The sequence below is a fragment of the Vidua chalybeata genome, chromosome 3, assembly GCF_026979565.1.
Source record: "Vidua chalybeata isolate OUT-0048 chromosome 3, bVidCha1 merged haplotype, whole genome shotgun sequence".
Classification (NCBI taxonomy): domain Eukaryota; kingdom Metazoa; phylum Chordata; class Aves; order Passeriformes; family Viduidae; genus Vidua; species Vidua chalybeata.
In genome coordinates, this window is record NC_071532.1 from 21,523,872 (window position 1) to 21,543,924 (window position 20,053).

Sequence of the window (20,053 nt, forward strand, 5' to 3'; positions counted from 1 at the left end):
AACTGAAAAAAAAAGGAAAATTCTGAAATGAAAACAATTAAACACAATTGAATGGATGGAACTTTAGTGAAACGACCCAAAGCTTTATGAAATTATACTCATGAAAATCTCAAAATTTCATGTAGTTTTTTCATGAAAATTCTTCATTTCATGAAAGGAAATGAGATGAGAAAAGAAGGAATGAAGTGAAATGAAAAGACAGGAGAGGAAATGAATGGAATGGAATGGAATGGAATGGAATGGAATGGAATGGAATGGAATGGAAATGGAAAAAAAAGGAAAATTCTTAGAAGTTATTTTTTTAAATGGAATGGAATGAAGTGCAGTGTAATGACTCTAACCTTAATTAAATGATACTCATGAAAATCTTGAGATTTCATTCATGAAAGAAAATGAAATAAAGAATTTTAATTTCATGAAAGGAAATGAAAGGAAAATCAAGGAATTAAGTGTAATGAAAAGACAGGAAGGGAAATGGAATGAAATTAAATGAAACCGAAAAGAAAGAAAATTCTTAGGAGAAGATGGAATGGAATGGAATGGAATGGAATGGAATGGAATGGAATGGAATAAAACAAAACTTAGTGAAACGATATGGAAATCTCAGGATTTCATTTCCTTTCATGAAATGAAAATTCTTAATGAAATGAGAAATCAAGGAATGAAGTGAAATGAAAAGACAGGAAATGAAATAGAATGAAATGAAATGAAATTGAAAAAAAAGAAAATTCTGAAATGACTTACAGGTGTTCTAAGCCCTTTTGCGGCAACAGCTGGAGTCTGCTTAGTGTGTAAGAAGACAACCGATGCTTCTGATTAGACAACTGAACCTCAGTGTTTCCACAGTGTGTGCTTCAGGAAGGAGTTTCTCTTTCCTTGAAATATTTGATGGAATTTGCCAGAATCTGAACTATTATAGCTGGAAAGATACTCCTGAACTTTGAATACATCCCTCTTGGTCTTAATTTTTTGCCAGCTATAATCTTGTTGGGTGGTCAACTTGAAATAAAGGGTATAGAATGTAATATGCAGTTACAGCCAACCCTAGGTAATAATTCTGGGTTTTTTTTTTTACACTCATGAACATTGCCTGTACAGTGCATATACCTATCCTAAAGTGTTAAATTCCCTGAATGCAAACACTAAGCAAACAATCTGGGGGTATGAGGGGTGCAGGAAATGCTACAGACATCTGTGGTTGTGATAAAAGGAGTTAAACACTTTGCTCTGTCTTCAATTTCCTGATGACAGGAGTGGAAAACAATTACCATTTTTCCAGTTGAATCCTAAGTTTTTTGTCTTGAGAACATTCCTTACAGATGACAGAAAGAGAAGAAACTATCCTACCACATGCACTTCTAGCTATTCTGTTATTTATCTCTCCTGCCCTTGGAAGTCAGTGTATTTGGTTTATTAAATATTACAGCTTACTGTTTAAAATACTGTACAGCAGGACTTCTAGAACTGCTATGTTATCCTTTGTTCAGCTCTTATCTGACAAGGTCATTGGTTAATGAGTGAGGGAACATAAATCCTTCAAGACTCAGTAAGGCAATAAACTGTTCTCTTTTTCCTATCAGCTGTAAAATCTGCAGGATGACTGACAATTATAAATACCTCAGGCAGTGAAGTATGAGATCCTTTTTAATACTGAATTCTGATAGATACACTCTGTGTTGGAGGCATGGTCTCTCTAGCAAAGAGCTGTGTTAAGCAAATAATTGGAACGTATGAAATATTCCATTCTTAAGGCTCCGTTGCATCCCCCTCTTGCTAATGTACACTCAACATTAGTAATTTCCTCCCCTTCCCCTCTCTTCTGTTTCTGCATCAGATAGAAAAAGCTAATTTTTGACTTTCAGATTTCTGGGCAACTGGTGAACTTCTTAAGCGCTTTATTATAAACTCCTGCCCCTGTGCTTCCTACGTGGCACACATAGTTCAGTGAGGAATGTATCTTTCACAGGACCTTACATTCTATATTGGTCTGTACTTTAAAAATACATGTGATACAAACATTTAAATAGCTTAACTGCATTTGGTTCTTATGGTCTCTTTACTGAGACTAAGCAATACAATTACTAAACCCCATGCTGTGATCTGTGTATGACACAGAACAGAGCATGAATGCACACTTCAGAATTAGCTCAGATTACCTTTGTTCTGATGAGAGTGAGTGCAGTGATCTGCGAGAAATGGATGGACAAAGGCAGCACAGTCATTGTCCAAGACAGGTACTCACATGTTCATAGGGACACAAGGGGCTTCCTGCCAACACTGCAATTTGCACATCCAGAGGCAGGCAAGGCATGCCCTCTCTAGGGGGGGAAAAAAAGGCTAGGCATATTGTTAAATTGATGGGAAAGGTCATGTGTAGCTGTCACTCCATCTGAACTAAGTAAATACAGGTTTTCCTGAAGTTTAACAGCATTAACAAGACTAGAGATCTATAGCTGGAAGGGATTTTCTGGTATCATTTACTCCGTTCTCCAGCATCAGCACAGAATGTCAATCACACTATTCTTGACAGATGCTTATTTATTAACAGCTGCCAGTTAAGGTGATACTGCAGTAATCATAAGCACCATTCCCTCATGCTACTTCATTGCCCTTCTAACCTGACATTTTTTGTAATTGCTAATCCAAATCTGGTTACAAACAACAATTACAAGGTTATAATTTCTTAACTTTGTACCTGCAGTAGCACAAACCCAGTTGAATCAGCTTAATGAAAACTGAAAACATACTCAGCAGATTCCTATAATTTCCCCTTTCTCAGTCTCCTCTTTTTTTTTCAGCCTAAATTCCTTCTATCCTTTCTCACAGCTCAGGGTTTCTGAACTGCCTGTCAACTTTTCTCTCAGCTCTCTCTAGTTTTTCATTCTTTTAAAAACACAGTGCCCAAAATGTGGCTCTCTGTTCCGGATGTGGAAGAAAAACACAGTGCCAAACAGACCCCAAAAATTATGTGTGGTCCTGTTATTAAAACTTCCCAGAACATTGTTGGTTTTTGCAATCCTGCCATGTCAGTGACTCACGTTCAGCTTGTGACCCACGTAACACAGGGTGCTTCCCTGCAGAGAGTGCTGTGGTGAGCCCGGCTTAAGGGTCTTGAGCTGGCTCTGAGGGACAGATGAGAGTGGATCGTGGGTAGATCACATCATGTTGTGACAGCTGTGATGGAAGAGGGCCTCAGGGCCTGTATCCACCAGCCACAACCCAACTAGACACAGTTCAAGGATAATGCTGTCAAATAGTTTGCACAGGGACCTGGGTGCAATGAGTCCCAGAGAAAGGCTTGTTCCTGCCCCTGGTTTTATGAGTAGATCCTTGTATTCGTCAGATCATTTAATACAATAAAAATGGACTGAAACAAAAGTAAATGGAGTCCCTGGGTAGAGGGCAGTGGGGGAACAGAGATGTCCAGCACATGCAGGTCAGTTGACATACTTACAGGTAGCGGGTCTCAAGACTATCATGCCTATTCCTTTCATCCTCCATGTGCTGAAGAAAGACCATAGGAGGCAATCCACACCACTAATGGTGTGCTTTTCTTCAGGGGGCTTCTTCTCACCTTGCTTCCACCTCCAAATTAGTAGAGGGTTCATCCCACCTAACATCCAAACTGGTGTCATGTGTAAGCCCCTTTTGGTTTACCTATAGTCTGGGAAAAAAAGAACTACCTTTCAAGCCCTGGATTCACCCCGTTACACAATAAATCTCTTAAGAGACAAGGTAGGAATCATCTCCTGAATGCACTGCCTCTTCCCATTGATCAGTGAGGAGTGACTAGGTCAGCCTTAGGCCAGCTGTCAAATTATCTGACAGCCATGTAAAGGCAATCACAATTATTTCCTTAATAATGGGCCAGACTCTCTAGTCAAGCTGATTACTTTTCCAGAAAAGCATTCATAATCTGTTCCATGCATAACAAAACTCACTATATGTATGAGAATCAATATAATTTAGTTTAAATGCTAAATATCCTCTGTTTTCTGTCTTCTACACATCCTCTGTCTCTAGCTGTAGTTAGCTATAGCAGATTGTCTTTTCCCAGCCATTCCTAGCAGTACCTCAATAACCAGTGGCTGGGTCACATTCATGGAGTCATAAGAACAAGACAAAGCTATCTGTTAAAAATTGTATCTCCTTTCCCCAGCTTTCATTTTTTTTTTTGCCTGCCCACATTTCTCACAGCACATAGAAGGAAGTGAAATTTGCTGTCACAGCAATTTTTCCCTTTCACACTTGGCTAGCCACACTGTACATTTCACACAGATATTTTCACTCAGCTGCTGCAAGCAATGGCCCCGAGGTACCAGAAATCAGAGACTGTGGTGTCTCAGCTTTGTTAGCAGCCATAGAATTCTATGCTAAAACAATATTCTTTACTCTTTACTCATCTTACTAAAACAAATACATCGGTAGCAAACTCATGAAATGCAAACTATTGACAGAAAGGTTTTGCTGGCAGATTTTTGCAGAGTAGCACGTGTACTAATACATACATTTATAGGTATCTTTGGTTCTGTTTCTGGCAAACTTCATGCAAGAACCGAAAGGTAAACATCAATCCCTGGAAAGAGGGATATTTAGTAGCTAAATGTGGAATGTGAAGGGCTGCTGTTTTGGTTGGGTCAAAAGCTGCAGAAAAGCTCTAATCTAGAAAAGAAGCAGAAGATAATTTTCTCCATCCAGGCTGTGTTTGAAGATTTATCTATCATACTTACCTCCATGAAGAGTACTGTGCATTTGCCATTAGTGGGCACGCAGAGGTCCTTTTCTGACACTGCCTTGATCTACTAGTTCCAGTGTAATGTCATGGGAGAGATAAGGGACTGGAAATCACAAGCATAAAAAGTCTTTCCTGTATGCCGGTCTGCTATATTTGTATTTGGTAACTGGAAAAACACAGTTGTGTGATATAAATTAGGTGATGGTTCAGAGCACCATTAGCTTTTATTTTGGCTGAAAGCTCTTTGTAGTGATGTTCTGTACTCGATAGGTGAGAGTTGGTCTGCATTTTCAAACACTAGATGGTGCCAAGGGTTCACATATAAAGAGAAGCAATGCAAATACTCAATTTACTGGCAATACTGGTGTAATTTGGTCGTTCTGTAGTTCAGAATTAGTTCAAAATCCATTCTTAGAATGTCTCGTTACCAAGGAAGTGACAGGGAAAAAAATTCTGTACAAGAGGATACTAACACAAGTAACCCAAGTCACAGCTAAATTATTGTTGGGGTCCCCAGAGAGAACAGCAATTCAGACATGAAGTTTCAATACAGGGATATTATCAGCATGGACCTAGTGTTCTCTTGGATAGAAAATTTTATATTTGCTTATTCAATACTCTTACTGGTATCACTATACAACCAAACTCTTGGGAACAAGAAACAATTCCAACTCTAAATAAGAAATGCATAATATCCTCTGCATACTGCTTTACAGCAATAAGCGGGGAAAAATCTGTAACCATTTTTAAGCAGTTTATGTGAAACTGTTATCTGTGAGACTACGATACTTATAGTTTGCAGGAAGACTGTTATTAAGTTAACAGCAAGAAGGTCAAAAAGAGGAGGAATATTGGATACCTCATTAGCATTTCTATTCTAATACTCTATTGTTTCAAGGTATTGACACTATTCCATTTTGCCAGTCCAGATTTTCCTGTTAGTACTCAGAGTTCTGGGGAAGAGGAATGTCTGTCTGCCAAGGATATGCAAGAAGTGTGGAATTATCTGAGTCTTGGGGAAAGTGCCCAGTTCATGCTGCTATCTGTAGGTACAGGTGCTAGATCTCAATCCTGCATTCAGAAGGATTATCCTAAGGAACCTCTCATAGATATCAATGTAAGTGGACTAAGAGAGTCTATCGTCTCAGTGGAGAAAAGTACCATTTCTTAAAGCCTTCTGAGCCAAGTCTTTAGGAAGGATCCTTGGATCTACACTTGAAAAATTGCTTTCTGGAAACCAGGCTGGATGCCTCCACAGTGCTGTCTCTGTGTGTTCTGTGGCAGCACTGTGTATGTAAAGAAAGAAAGTTCCTCCTGGATGATCGGCCCACAGGACCACACGTGCCTCTCACCAGTAGGCTGACCCAGTCCCCAGGACACAGGAACGATGTGCTGCAGCCCAGCACAAAGCAGCCTGAGCAAACAGAAACCTTGTCTTTGTTGTTTGCACATCCTGCTTTTACCAGAGCTATGCTGCCTCAACAAACTTGTGTACAGAAGCTGTGGTGAGAACAAACATTCCAAAGGGGAAACAACAGTGTCTCTCTGCCTAATGGATGATGATATTTGGAGATACAACAAAACCTAAGGAGTTGTGAAGAACGAAGACTGAAGATCAATAATACAGAATGATCTGGGTGGCATGGTCAACTGGATACAGAAGACATAATCAAACAAAAAGTTTTACATCAAGGATGAAAGCATAACCCTCATATTCAGACAACTGGTGAAGGCTGGGAGAGTTCTCATGTGAAAATGTGACGTTGGAAAGAATTTGGCTAAGACTAAGGTGGATTGACAACTGAACATTCAACCTCTGCTCTGATTCTGCAGCCAAGAGCATTAATGCAAACCATAAATATGCTTATAAATCAAAAGTGAAGGGGCCTATTTGACATTTGTATGATTGATCTCCACTAATTTCAGTGTGGAGACATTAAGAAGGTTTAGAGTAGACTCATAGTTGCCATTAAAAATTGGAAAACAGTTTGCAGTGAAATATTTCAGGAATTTGGTTTGCTTAGCTTATGAAATTTATGTAAGTCTATGACCCCCTGTGCAGCTTCTCTGCAGATTAGTTCACATGCCCACTGGGTGCACTGTGTCATTTCTAACGCGCATGTGTGTGTATAGATCAGCTAGTTAGGGTGAGGTAATTTCAATCTCATTTTTACTCAGCTGCATTTTGCAAAGGTAGTTTAAATATTTTTTTTAAAAAAGAGGCCTAGTGACAGGAGATGAATCTGTTACCCATTCATTAGGGATCTAATGTAAGAAATAAAGACTTTGTTTAAAAACCTAGTCCTGAGAACCAACTACCGCGTTTCATGTCCTGCCTGTCTGTGCAACTGATTGCTGCAACACCATCCCCCAAAATCCAGGGAAGTCCTTAGTACAGAGGTGAGCCCTACTGACACAGGACTACAATTCATGATTGGGCGATAAGCACAAGCTGCAACATACCAATGCACTTGTGGGCCAAATGCAGCCTTCTTGCCCACATGTTGAGCAGTCCTGCCCTTGAGCACTCCTTCACAGCCAGAGTCCTGCTTCCTGTCATTGTCATTGTAGATCATCTGTCAAAAAGTGAATAGCTTCAAAAGGCTAACTTCAGTTTCTAGGTGTCCTTGTAAATACACCTACACAGCATCAACTCAAGCCCAAAGCAAGAAGTCTTCAAACTAAATGATACTGCAGATAAATGAGCTGCAATGCTCAATAAGCAAAACTTTCCCAGTAGCAAGTAAAACATCAAATAAATGGGTTTTATTTATCCTTTTTAATGGGACGTGAGAGGAAAGAAGAGAAAAAATAGCAACAGATCCACTAGATATACCTGAATAGTACGTAATTCACAGGTCAACTACATCACATCACATCACATGAGATTAGAAATGGATCCATATAATTCTTCAAAAGCTATCAGGAATGACTGAGATAAACAGCTACTGCTCTCAGATTGATGTTCAGGTTCAAGGGGGATGAACTGGTGAGTAGATCTATGAGCAAGCTGTGAAAAGAATGTTCATTGTTTAGAGTTGGCAAGCAGCTTACGGAAATAAAGTCAGTTTGTGATACAGGCTACATCAGTGTTCCCAACCTACAGTACAGTACTATTACAGATTATTAGAATGGCCTTGGGTGTCAGAACTGTGTTTCCTAACTTTGCTTCCCAACTTACACTGGTTATGTGATACCATGCCAGAATTTTCACAAGAAATGTCCCAATTTTCTTTCTTTTTTTTTTTTCAATAGCATTTCATTTGCTCATATCTCCTTTCCAGAGTGTTTGTAAGAACTTCTTTTCAGTTTCCAAAATTTCATTTCCTTTCCTGAAAGGAAACAAAATCTTGTTATTTCAATGGGGATCAATTTGGCATGCTTTGGTCCATATCCCTGCACTTCATGGCATTCCATTAAGTGGGATTTCACTTTGGCAAAGATTTTTTTTTTTCTTTTCAGTATCCATTCATATGGCATTCATATCTTCCCCTCAATGTTGTCTCTTCCTCCTTGATTTTTTCCCCCTGATTTTGCAACATCTGTGAGGTTACTTTGGCATGTTTTGGTCCTTTCCACTGCAACTCCTGTAATCCTGGTCCATTTTCTTGTAGTCACTAAATTTCCCAATTTTTTGTCTTCTTTTTTTTTTTTTTTCAATTGCATTTCATTTGATCATATTGAATTGAGGAAAAAGAATCAAACTCACAACTTTGTAAAAGTTGTAAAGCTGGTATGTTTATTGCAGCGCTGGGCGCATGTGGGGATCATTCCCCCTTTGAAGGACATGTGTGCCACCGAGAATTCCCGAACCTTTTTTATCTCCCACTTTTTTATACATATGCATAGAGTCTCATGCATATTCATCTTACTGGTTTCATGTTACAAGGTGCAATTAACTTTTAGCAGTCCTTGTCCTCTGTACAGAGAGCTTCTCTGGTCACCTCCAGGCTGCAGCCTCAGCCTTTGCTCCCGTAAAGGCACCCCTGCTTATCTTGGAATGGGACCTTGAGCACAGATTAAATGCTTTTAAGCAAGTTACAGAATAGCTCTGGTAGATTTCCACTCTGTCTCAATCTCACTATTTTAGAGGAAAAAAAAACCCTTTTACCCAAACATGGTGTGTGAATAAGATTTTCTTGAGCATGTTCTCAGGCACATGGGGTGATTTTAGGGCTGTCCTATGTAGGGCTAGGAGCTGGACTCAATGATTCCTTGTGGGGATCCCTTCCAACTCAGGATATTCTATGATTTTTTGAGAATTTTCCCTGTTTCAAAAAAGTGATGTACTGGCACAAAAGGCCTTCAGAACTGAAACTTGCATGAAGAGTGAGTCATGAGTCCTTCCCTGTGTATACAGGGCACCTTTTGATCCAAGGAGATAAACACTGCAAAAATCTAGGTTATTTTTTTTTCTAGTGCTGGGAAACAAATTACATTGCTCAGTAAAGGCAGATCTTTGTTTTCTCCTGTGCTTTTTAAGTAACCTTTAACCATATGTCCGAGGCCTTACATGAATAACCTCTCCTTCTCTCATCACCTTTTGTATTGCCTTTTATTAAAAACAACAGTGTACAAATAAGATACTTTAAATTATGTCTCTGTATTTCTCCTCATTGCTGAGTTGCTAGAAAACAATGGCAGATGGACACATACATAAAAATTCCATTAATATTTTTTCTGCAATTCTAGTTGCCCTGGTGCTGGAGATAAGAGGTTCTCCAAAATTAATCCCTGTGAATTTTAGCTGATTGATGTATGATGTTTGAAGGAGGCTGAGCCTCCTTCCTCATGCAGATAATCCTTACTCTTAAACTGGCTGGATTTTGCAGAGCGACTCTATCTGATACAAAATCAGTTTTCATGTCTGTATCATTTCCAGGTCAGGCCTACACACCATGTACTGTAAAATTCTGCCTAACATACTACTCCTGCTCAGTTTTTCCCCTCTCCAATGTAAACATTTCTAAATTGAGAGCAATTGATTTTTGCCTGCCCCGTGGTGAATTGTGCATGTAGTGCTTGTTCATAAGCTTGTGCTTTGAGCCTGAGCACAGGTGTGTAAGAACACAAGGAACATCTGTGCTTCTAGAAAAAAAAAAGTACAAGGCAGCACAGCTTAAACTGGGGATCAAAACTTACCTTTGTAAGCACAACACAATCCCACACAGAATCTCTGGGGAAAACTACACATTATTAATTAACTGTGACACTCCTGTGTCTGTTCAGTTGTTCTAGTGCTGCCACTGAAATATCCTGTGGTGATTCTCCAAAGCAATTACTGGCCTCTTAATATAGCAGCTGAATTCTAGTCTATGATCTTCACCAAAGATGAAAGCATTTGGTAGATTAATATATTCTTATTTTTATCATAGTTGCTTTATCCTTTTGCAGCCAGGTGTACTGAATAAAAATAAGGATTAAATTACCAGTAACTGAGTGGTTACTGGTGGCTCCCTTCCAAGTGTGAGCCAACAGCTTCCTATTTTTTTCCCCACATAGTCCTGCTACAATGCATCTATCACAGTTCTAATTCTCTCAAATATCTAGTCTTTTTGCAAGGCCATATTTTGAAACTTGATGAAATTTGTTTCTAGTTCAATCTAGTTCCAAAATCAACACACCTTATCTTAGTGTAACAGTAACAATGCTCTACCTTTCTTAGTGACTCCCCAGCTCCCTAAGCTAGTAAGACAACACTGTCAAAGGGAGTCTTTTGAACACTGTCAGGTGCTATGGTACTGTAACTGACTGACTTCCCCTCTAAGAGTGGTGAAATCACAGCAGGCTGAGACAGACTTGTGGTGAAATCATTGGCCTTGTCTTAATCACTGAGAAAAGAAGAAAGCCAGAGTCTGGTTGAAGAGAGATGGGGGCAACTTTAAGGAGAGCTTTAAGCTGTGATGTTGACATGCATTGCCATTTAGAGCATGGAGGATTCATCTTTCCTAACTGGATGAAGTGTAGCCTCCTATTTTCATATCCCAGTGGCCATGCTTTTCAGAACAGCAGCTGTTCCCTAAGCCCTTCCAAGTGGGAGCCAACAGCTTCCCAGGCACCTTGTCCCTGCTGTGTGCTGTCCCAAGCGGTGTCCTGTCAGTTGTCCCCTGCACCCCTGTGCGTGTGGCCAGGTTTTCCCAGTTTTTACAGAGATGGGGTAACCGAGAGGCATTTTAAAATATTTTATTCCATTATCAGTCTTGATGAATAATGAGACACAAGAGATGTAAAACTCAACACCATTCCATCAGAAGCCAATTTCCTGGTTACAATACCATTTTTTTCAGCCTATTAGCTTTTGCTGCACAATGCTGCTATTACTTCTAACACCAACCACCTCTATTTTTTCCCCATGTAGTCCTGCTACAATGCATCTATCACAGTTCTAATTCTCTCAAATATCTAGTCTTTTTGCAAGGCCATATTTTGAAACTTGTTGAAACTTGTTTCTAGTTCAATCTAGTTCCAAAATCAACACACCTTATCTCAGTGTTTGCATACAGATGTACAAGACTATGTGAGCTTTCTATCAAATTTTAAGAATTCTTTACAAATTAGTTTCCCACAGCCAGGCTGTGTGAGCAGCACACAGCCTAGGGCCCACAGGCTGGCAGGGACCAATTTCCTGCTGGGCAGGTCACTCATGGAACTGGCCACCTCCCCTCCACTCTCTAAAGCAAAGCTCCTCCACTTCCGTGGTCCTTCTGCAGACAGATGTTTCCAGCTTGCCCAAAGCTATACTGCCATAAAAGCTGATAGGTGAGAAAAAGCAAACCAGACTTCACCTCTCTGGTCCCATTCATAAAACAGGGAACAATCCCACAGTTCACTGAACACAGAAGTCTCTTGACTTACAGAGCCATGTGCTTTTCCTGGCCCACCCATCTGGGTAGAGCTGAAAGAACTCAATTATGTGTGGTTCAATACCTTCCTTTTGTACTGACATGGTTGGTATTTTTTAAGCTTGCCTAAAAATGCTAAATTCATATTTGTCAGTGCCCTGGATGTTTTTTATAAGCATGCTTTTTGCTCCTATGGATTACATTAGAATTGTAGCACCAAAGGGAGGGGGGTGTTTTCCTTTATTTTTTCTTTTAAAAAAGTAACCTTTTAAAGTACTAAAATTTTAAACCTCATTTCTGTTTTACCTTCAGCTGTATCCAAGGATTAAACCTAGACAAAGAAGCTTGGCATGAAATAGTACAGAAGCCAGATTCTTGAGGTACTAATCATGGATAACTTACAGCAAAAAAAGTCCATTTTGTGTTGGTTCCAATATCATGAGACTTATTTCAATGACAATGTAATTTGAAAGCTATGAAAAATGTGCTTTGAAAACAAATGAAGGATTGATCCATGAGCAAATGGATGAGGGCATTGTACAAGATGAAATAATGCTTACAAGCAAATGAAATGCTGCTGCCTTTGGTCGAATCAAGCCATTATGTTCAAGTACCCACCCGGTTGTCTTCAAACAAGGCAGAAGATAGTCTCACTTCTTTTCTGCATTAAATACTTTTGAATTTGCCATTGAAGGAATCATCATGAAACAGACAACTTGGCTTTGTCCAAATTTATCCCGAGGCTTTTTCCAGATGGGAGAAATTGAAGTATGTGCACAGCACCCAACTGCTTATTGCTGGAAGCAGAATGTTTGTTAAAATAAGCTAAAAAAACTGAAGTGCATCTGAAGAGTGATAACCACATGACCAATCCATTAAGCAATAACTTTTTTAAAAGCAGTAGCACCTTAGAAATTCTATGTATTCAAAATATCATGTGCTGTAACAGAAATGTAGTTTTAGATTCCTCTTTTTACAAAGAGCCTCATGTATTTATTGTATTTTATACTTTGAAGACTAAGTGTAGAAACTTTCTGTAGTCTTTGGCAATGTACTTGTTTTTACTCTACTTGTTTACTCCACCATTAAACTTTTGTCTCCTCTTAAGCTTTAACTCTGGGTATTTTAATAGTGATTTTTATTAGAAAAGTTACCAGTAAGACACACTGTTGTTCTACGTTACACTAACTTTCAGCTACTTTCTGTATTAAACTGAGCCCCTCCTCCCCCTCCATTCAAGGTAGTTTTGCTGCATTTAAAATTGAGCTGAGTCTGTTAGTGACACATTGTTAACTTTAAAAGCTAAGGGACATACTTAAGGTAAAAACACAACTTGGTACAAGTATTTTCCAAATAAAGCCTTTCCTATAGAGCTATCCTTTCTATCTCTCCATTTGGCAATAATTTGATACTGAACAGTATTTAATGGAGGAGCAAATAATTCCTTAAGGGTATTTAGAAAATGCCTCACCCTGCAGGCTACTAGGTAAGTCCTACTGCTTTCTGAAAAGGTGCTCATAAGGAAGAAATAGTTTGTAAGGAGGACACAGTTCCTCAGGTGGGGAAACTAAAGGCAGCAGCAATTGGCTCACAGTCACAGCCTCTGCTTTCAACAGGCTGGGTGTGGCGTATATAGTATCAATCTCTAAGAAAAAAAATTGCTTTTTCAGCAGAAATAACAGTCTGGCAAACTTTATTTCTACTTTTTTTTTTTTAAATTAAATTCTTTCTTGTATTTCAAAGGAAGATAAATAAGATACAGGAACTCAAGATTCCACCTGGGAGCACGGGCTTTCTCTAAGAATCTTGTTACCAGCAGCCTCCAGCTCTGGGCACCTCAATGCTCACTTCAATCAAAGATGTACTTGCTACTCAAATTCTTTAAAGAATATTTCACTAGGATAGTGCTGGGGCTTGGAACCCCTATCTCTGAGTACAGGTGTTTAGATATGCAATACTACCTCTTTACTAATTTCAGATATGCAGGATGTTATTCAAAAAGCACTTTTTAAAACCAGACTGTCAAGCTATAATGAGCTTTTCTTCCTGAAGTCCTGTAAAACACCTTAAATACAAAGATATTAGCAAAGCAGTGTTTTCAAAACTTGCACTGAGGATTGATACTAAGCTACAGCCTTTTTCCAGAGGCTATATGAGAGTAGGCACCGACTGTCAGACCCATAAAAATGAGGTTGCAGGTTCTTCTGTGGAAGTAGAATGCTTTTCTTCTTGCAATTGCATGCAAAGTCTGCTTGCTTTGTGTAAGTTAAGGCACATTCATGTTTGGATATTACTTGTATAGCTTGATTATCTTCACCGGATCATGCTCTTGTTGAGGTCTCAGGCTGATGCCAGTGGCTCAAATGACAGTAAAGCACAGATACTGTAGCAAGAGAGAGAGGAAAACAAGATTGTATTTAGTAAAAAGACCTGTAGCAAGCAAGCAGAGCTGCATTTCTAGCATATAGTCAGCCTGTTGTTACAGAAGTAATTTTAGGTTCTTTCCTGAGCGATTTAAATTTATATCTCATTTAAATCAGAGTTTTGGGATTCTTAGGTTCAGAAATAAGTTATGTTCAGGTAATAAGGAAGTCAAACACATGTAGGAGGGTACTTTTCTCCAAACCTAGTCCTTTCTACAGGGCACACATGGGGCAGAAAGAAGCAGACATGAGCAAGACCATCAGTCTTGCCTACACAACTGCACCAACATTTTGCTCTGTTGATAGAAAAGGCAGGGAAGAAGCCAAAATTACTGCTTTTACCAAAAGTGGCTTCTGGTGCAAGTAGCTGTGTCTGCTAGAGAATATGTTGTGATGTAGGTACATTTTTAAAAGGTAACCTTTCTAAGGCTACTTACAAATACAAGGTAGATAAATCCAGCACAAATGTGAGTACTTAAAACCAGCCATCCTCAGTCAGAATGGAGCAGGACAGACTCTACATTCCCCTCCCCACCATTTTCCCCCCAAAAATAAAAACAAATGTTTTAGAGCGAAATGAAGTTACATTAACAAGGTTCAATTCTATTGTCCCACTTTTTTTCTGTATCCAGTTTTCTACACATTTCTATGGTTGTAAAGAGATGACAGACAAGGGTAAATACAGGAACTAATTTGAAAGTCTTCCCTTTCCTTGTGCTTCAGGATCAATGAGGAATTTAGTCCCAGAATCTAAAACCTGACAACAGCCTACACGCCAAATCAGAAAGGGCCACTCCAAAGTCATTGTGCAGGAGCCAGACTGAACATTTTTAATTGTTACCTAGTATTTTTTAATCAACATAGAGTTGTTTGCAGGGAGGACTGGCTGTAGTTCAGCAGCCTGGCCTAAAAGACTGATTCCTGGATCTAGGAGAAGCCAGATTAATATCTCAGGTTTGAATTTGTCTGAGTACCTTATCTTGGGCTTCTGGACAGTTCTGCCTGGACAGTTATCCTGCTGGAATCACAAGGCAGCAGACCCTGTCTGGTTACTGAGCATGTACTCACTGAACAAGGTTTCGAGCCGAATCAAACACCGCATCAAGTTGTCAAAGTCAATGATGAGATCCTCATCAGCAAAACGAGCCACGATGACCTGATGTAACTGGCAGTTCAGTTTGAACCCTGAAATTACAATGCCAAGGATTTAAAAGACTCTATTTCCAAAGAGTAAACATGGGTACAAAATTAAATGCCTGATCTTGCGTGGTGGCAGGAGGGGAAGGCTCCAGAGTGCCCAAAATTCAGTAAGATGGGACTGTATGGCTCTGAGCATCTCTCAACCCTGCTTGAAACTGATGGAATCCTATGAAGAGACAGATCAATATAAATACCTGCTGTTTCCAGTGCCCTCCTCATCTCATACGAGTTCATGGTACCCGATCGATCCACATCAATTTCTCTGTAAATTTTCTGCAAAACACAAAACCCAAAGTGAAACCTTGACAATAATTCAGAGCATGGTTTGGTTTCTGGCAGAAGTGAAATATTTTGAAATGCAGCCTGCGTGTTATTTAAAGAACTTTGCAACATTGATCTGAAGGACTTGGTACTTACATCCATTTGTTCTAAAAGTTGCTTTAAAAATAAGTTTTTTTAATGCAGTAGCCAGAGCAGATAAAGACAAAACCTGGGGGATTACAGACACACAGTCCCTGCTTTGGGAAAGGTGACTGTGCACATTGTATGGCACAAATCAGTCTACAGCCACTTCTACGAGTGATTGTTCTCCCGAAGGGGTTGCGTCTCACCTGGTATTTCTGAATCTTTGTCCAGAGGGTGTGGAACTCCTTCAGTCCCAGTTTGCCACTCCCATCATTCTTCTCTGAGTTAAGGAAGTTTCTTCAGAGGGAAGAAAAAGGGGTTTCCTCTCCCTCCGCTGGGTTTACTTGCATGGGCAGTTATGACTAAAAAAAAATTGCAAACAGGAGAGGGATTCAAGTCCTCTCTGAAGGACTCATCCTCTCTCCAGACTCATCTTGCTGAATACACAATTGTTGTCCAAGATTTCTTTCTAAATCATTATGATCATTAATTTAAATCATGACGAGTTCACAAGCTCTTTCTGCACCCCCGCTGCAAGTCTCTGTCTTTCCACTACAAGTATAAACGAGCCAGGATGATTCCATTTTATTCTGCATAGTGGGTTCAACACTGCAGTTACTGGAGCACAAGTCCTGGGTCTGGATTATAAACAGGAAAAGCCACAGCCAAGCCTCCTATTTGGAGACCTTCAGCTCTTGAGCGAACAGCTAACAAAAGAACCTGGTCATGGTACTGCTCCCAAAACCTGCCAAGGAGTGCCTGTGCACTGCTGTATTTCACACCAAATTATAGGAAAGTATCACCTTGTGTTGGTAATTTTCCATTTTTCCAACTCTACAATTCAACTCCCACTGCAAAGAGAAGCCAAACACAACTATTCTTAGACCTGATCCTTCATCCTACAGTTTTGCCTGTATCTTAGGGAGTAAAAGCTCCTAAAATCCTGCATACTCTCTGCTTTCTGTATGGCATGTCAAAACAAAACACTGTATTTGTTTCCCTCATTTTCCATTTGTTAAGTCCCCCTATGGCTTTGTGATGCTCTTACCAATTCCAGCCAGATAACAGAGAGGTGAAACAGCTCTACAGCCAAGGCCATCCTGACCATGCTGAGAGCCTTTTCCCAGCACAAACATCACTTTGTCCCCAGCTAGATCAGAACACCCAACAGCTGGGAAGGCTTCCAAGCAGACTTTGTCTGATAGATTTTCCCATTACTTGGGATAACACACGTGTGAACAACAACAACAAGGGAGTGGCTTTCTCAGGGGAATCAGGGTAAAGCCAGCTTCTCCACCTCAGGAGCCATTAGTACATCAGGATGGACCCACCAGGGAGCAAAGGCAGCTGGCCTGCTTCAGCACAGGAAGGGGAATATCATCTAGGAAGAGCTTTAAAGGACACATCTAACAGGTCAACCATTATTTTGCATGTCTCAATACTAAAGCCATCAGATTTAATATCTTGGCCTGTAAAGAAAGAGCAAAAGGCAGGATTATCACTGCATGCTGAACCACAGCACCTTGCTAAATGAGCTCTCCAACCAGCTTTTATTTGCTTCCAATGGTGCCATCCTTTTGGCTGACAAAGAGGCTTTGGGTGCAAGTGAGCTGGGATGTGTCCTCAAGCAAACAGCCTGAGTAGTCTGGTTTGTAGGCGTGCTGCAGGAGCAAGAGACAGAGACAAAAGCTTTCCTGCTCTTACTGCCTGCCTGCAAAGTGGACTTCTATGGACAATGTGGACTTCTACCTTATGGAGGTCAGCAGAAAGTGGCTTCATGAAAGGTTGAACATGAAGCCAAGCTTGGTAGCCAGCAACAGCCCATTGCTGATTACTGGCTGCTGCACACAAACATACACCACAGTCCTGACCATCTGATAAGATTTCACTTTGGAAATTAAAGAGACAACTATTTCTCCAAGCACTTGTTTCTTGAGAAAAAGAAGCTCAGAGTTTCAAAGTTTCTCCTCCTCCTTAGGGACACCCCAGACCATTGGCTGGGCTACTGCTTGAATCACTCCTGGGTGGTTCAATACTAAAACAGCAGCAATATCTCTCTTGCTTATTATCAAGGGTTATTCGAATCCATCCATCTTCCTGGCAGCCAATTCCCAGTGGCAGATGCTGGGATAAAAGACACCCATTTGTACCCTGCCAAAGCACACATCCTGTGAAACACCTTCTGGGCTGGCACGGCCTCAGCGTTTCTGCAACCCCCTGAAGCAGCAGAGAAGAGCACGTGGTCGTGACCATATGGAGAACCAAGCAGCATGTCTGGGGCAGAGCCCAGGCTCTGTCCCTGCCCAGGTCAGTGGTGCCCTCTGTGCTCCCATGGCCACAGTAGAAACCTGCTGGTGGCCATCTGAAGCTGCTGGTGGAGGAAGGCACTCACGTTTAGCCAGGATTTTATTCAAGGTGCTGTGCAGTTTGAAGGCGGAAGTCTCTGCATCCTGTGGAAAAGACGAAAACAAATTTTCCACCATGAGCTGCAGACACCATCTGCAGCTTCTGATTCCTTTGGGCAAGTTGGCCAATTTCTAACACCCCTTGGAGTTCAGTTCCCTTGAATGGAAGCAAGTGAGAAGCTCTCCCCACCTCCCATTCCCAGGAGCACCATCAATTTCCAGAGATTAGCACATCCAGCAGCAAGGTGTGTCCAAGGCAAGAGCAGCCTGGGGAGAAGCCCAGCCCAGCCAAATGCTCTGCCCAGGGACAGAATTCAGGCCCTGCAGAGATAAAAGTCGAGCCTACAGTTCAAAAGGAGCAGACATTGTTCACCAGGAGTGCTCCCAAATCCGCTATGGAAGCAGGTGGGTGACTGCACAGGTTCTGGGATGCACAATTGTGCTCACACTTGAGAGCTGACTCTGCACAGGAATTAAACTCTGTCCTGGGGGAGGCATCTCTCTTGCCCATTCACCATGATGCCAGTAAGATATTACCAGAAAATTACTCACACTTCTTGCTAGCTGGCCAAAAAGCTTTTTAAAGCTGGATTCAATGTCATCTTCACTGATCTCAGTCTAAAAGACAGAAACAGAGAATGTCAAAAGGGGAAAAGTTTCTGCCTGAGAAAGACTTAATGCATTTCCTTGCCCTTAATAAAAAATTCAAATTACAAGGTTGAAGGTACAGTGTTTTTTACTATGATTTTATTCAGTTTTATTTTCAGGGGCACCTCAAAATACTGGCATTGTAAATGCTGGAAAAAACACCCACTACACACGAGGTAGCTGCATTAGTAAGCAAAGCATTCCCAGCTCCAGCAAGACTAAACATATGGTGAGCCACTATTTACTCCTGGAAACAGCATTACATGCAGAAACAGCCCTGCTGCTGAAAGCGGCTCTCCTGGATTCCTGGAGAACAAAGGGAATTTCCTGTGGCTCCAGTTACTCTTGAGAGTATACCTCTGCCTGGGAAGTCCAAGTTCTAGATAAAGGACAACACTTGTTTCCATTAGATTCCTGATGATATTTCCATTTGCTTGACACCCAGCAATGGATATTGAAAGACCTTTTCCCATTTTCCCAAAGTGGGACATTTCTTGAAAATGCCTATAGAAAACATCACCCTGCACAGGGAAAAGGCACTCCAAGCCTCCCTTACAACAGAATTATCTCAATTTAAAACATTTAATTTGATGTACCTCATCAAAATTGCCTTCAATTTCATCATCTATCACCCTAGAAAGAGAAAGAAATCAATATTAAAATCACCCACCCTGTTCAGGGATGCACATACTCAGCTGGCTCTGCTTAGGGAGGAAGGACCACAATGGTAGCCCCTGCTCCCAAATCTTTGATTAATGGCCTTGTTCCTTCCACCCCATCTAAAAAGATGTCTCATTTTTTCTGACTGGCTCTTTGACATCCCACAAAGCCATGCCAGGAGACGTCTCACATACATAGACAGCCACACTGGCTCCTGCCCAATAGCACTAAGGGGAAAAGGCTATTTCCACATACCTGGAAGTGGAAAATTCCTGCATATTTATCCTGGAAGCTCTGGTCTTTGGGAACAACACAGGCCAGAATTTCTTCATTCTGGGTGAGAGGAGCAATGGCTGCCAAGAGCCAACAGTCCCCTGTAAAAAGAAAAGGAAAACAAAAAAAAACAAGACAGTGTTCGTTGTTCAAACTTTAGTTTGTTGCACTGTATCAGGATTGTGCATTATAACCAATTCAGTTCCCTCAGCTGGGATAGGACGATCCCTCCCATCACTTTATCTCTGAGACAGATCAAATACCCTCCAGATCCAGACAAGTGTTTCCTCAAGACCAAAGTTATAAAAAAAAAAAATCAAAGCAGGCCTTTTCTGACCTCCCACCACAGTGATCACCCATTCTGGCACTGTTTGAAGGAAAACCTAATATTCAATTGAGTGTCTGTATGATAGGAAGAAGCACAGAGAAAAGGCAAAGAGCAAAGAGCCTGTGTGGGCACAC

General features: G+C 40.7%; 1 protein-coding gene across 2 annotated transcripts; it reads right to left on the minus strand.

Moving 5' to 3' along the window:
* Positions 1-10,941: 10,941 nt before the first annotated feature.
* LOC128785697 (calpain-2 catalytic subunit-like) lies at positions 10,942-19,644 on the minus strand. 2 transcript variants are annotated; one of them, XM_053938469.1, is made up of 9 exons: positions 19,574-19,644; positions 19,255-19,291; positions 18,563-18,628; positions 17,998-18,055; positions 17,010-17,074; positions 15,812-15,880; positions 15,395-15,473; positions 15,069-15,185; positions 10,942-13,960 (listed from the first exon to the last, which is right to left on the minus strand). In XM_053938469.1, the coding sequence occupies exons 1-9, from the start codon at positions 19,594-19,596 to the stop codon at positions 13,899-13,901; spliced, it is 576 nt and encodes a 191-aa protein (XP_053794444.1). In that variant the 5' UTR covers positions 19,597-19,644; the 3' UTR covers positions 10,942-13,898. The 2 variants fall into 2 exon arrangements, with proteins under 2 accessions (XP_053794444.1, XP_053794445.1); XM_053938470.1 differs by lacking the exon at positions 15,069-15,185.
* Positions 19,645-20,053: the final 409 nt, after the last annotated feature.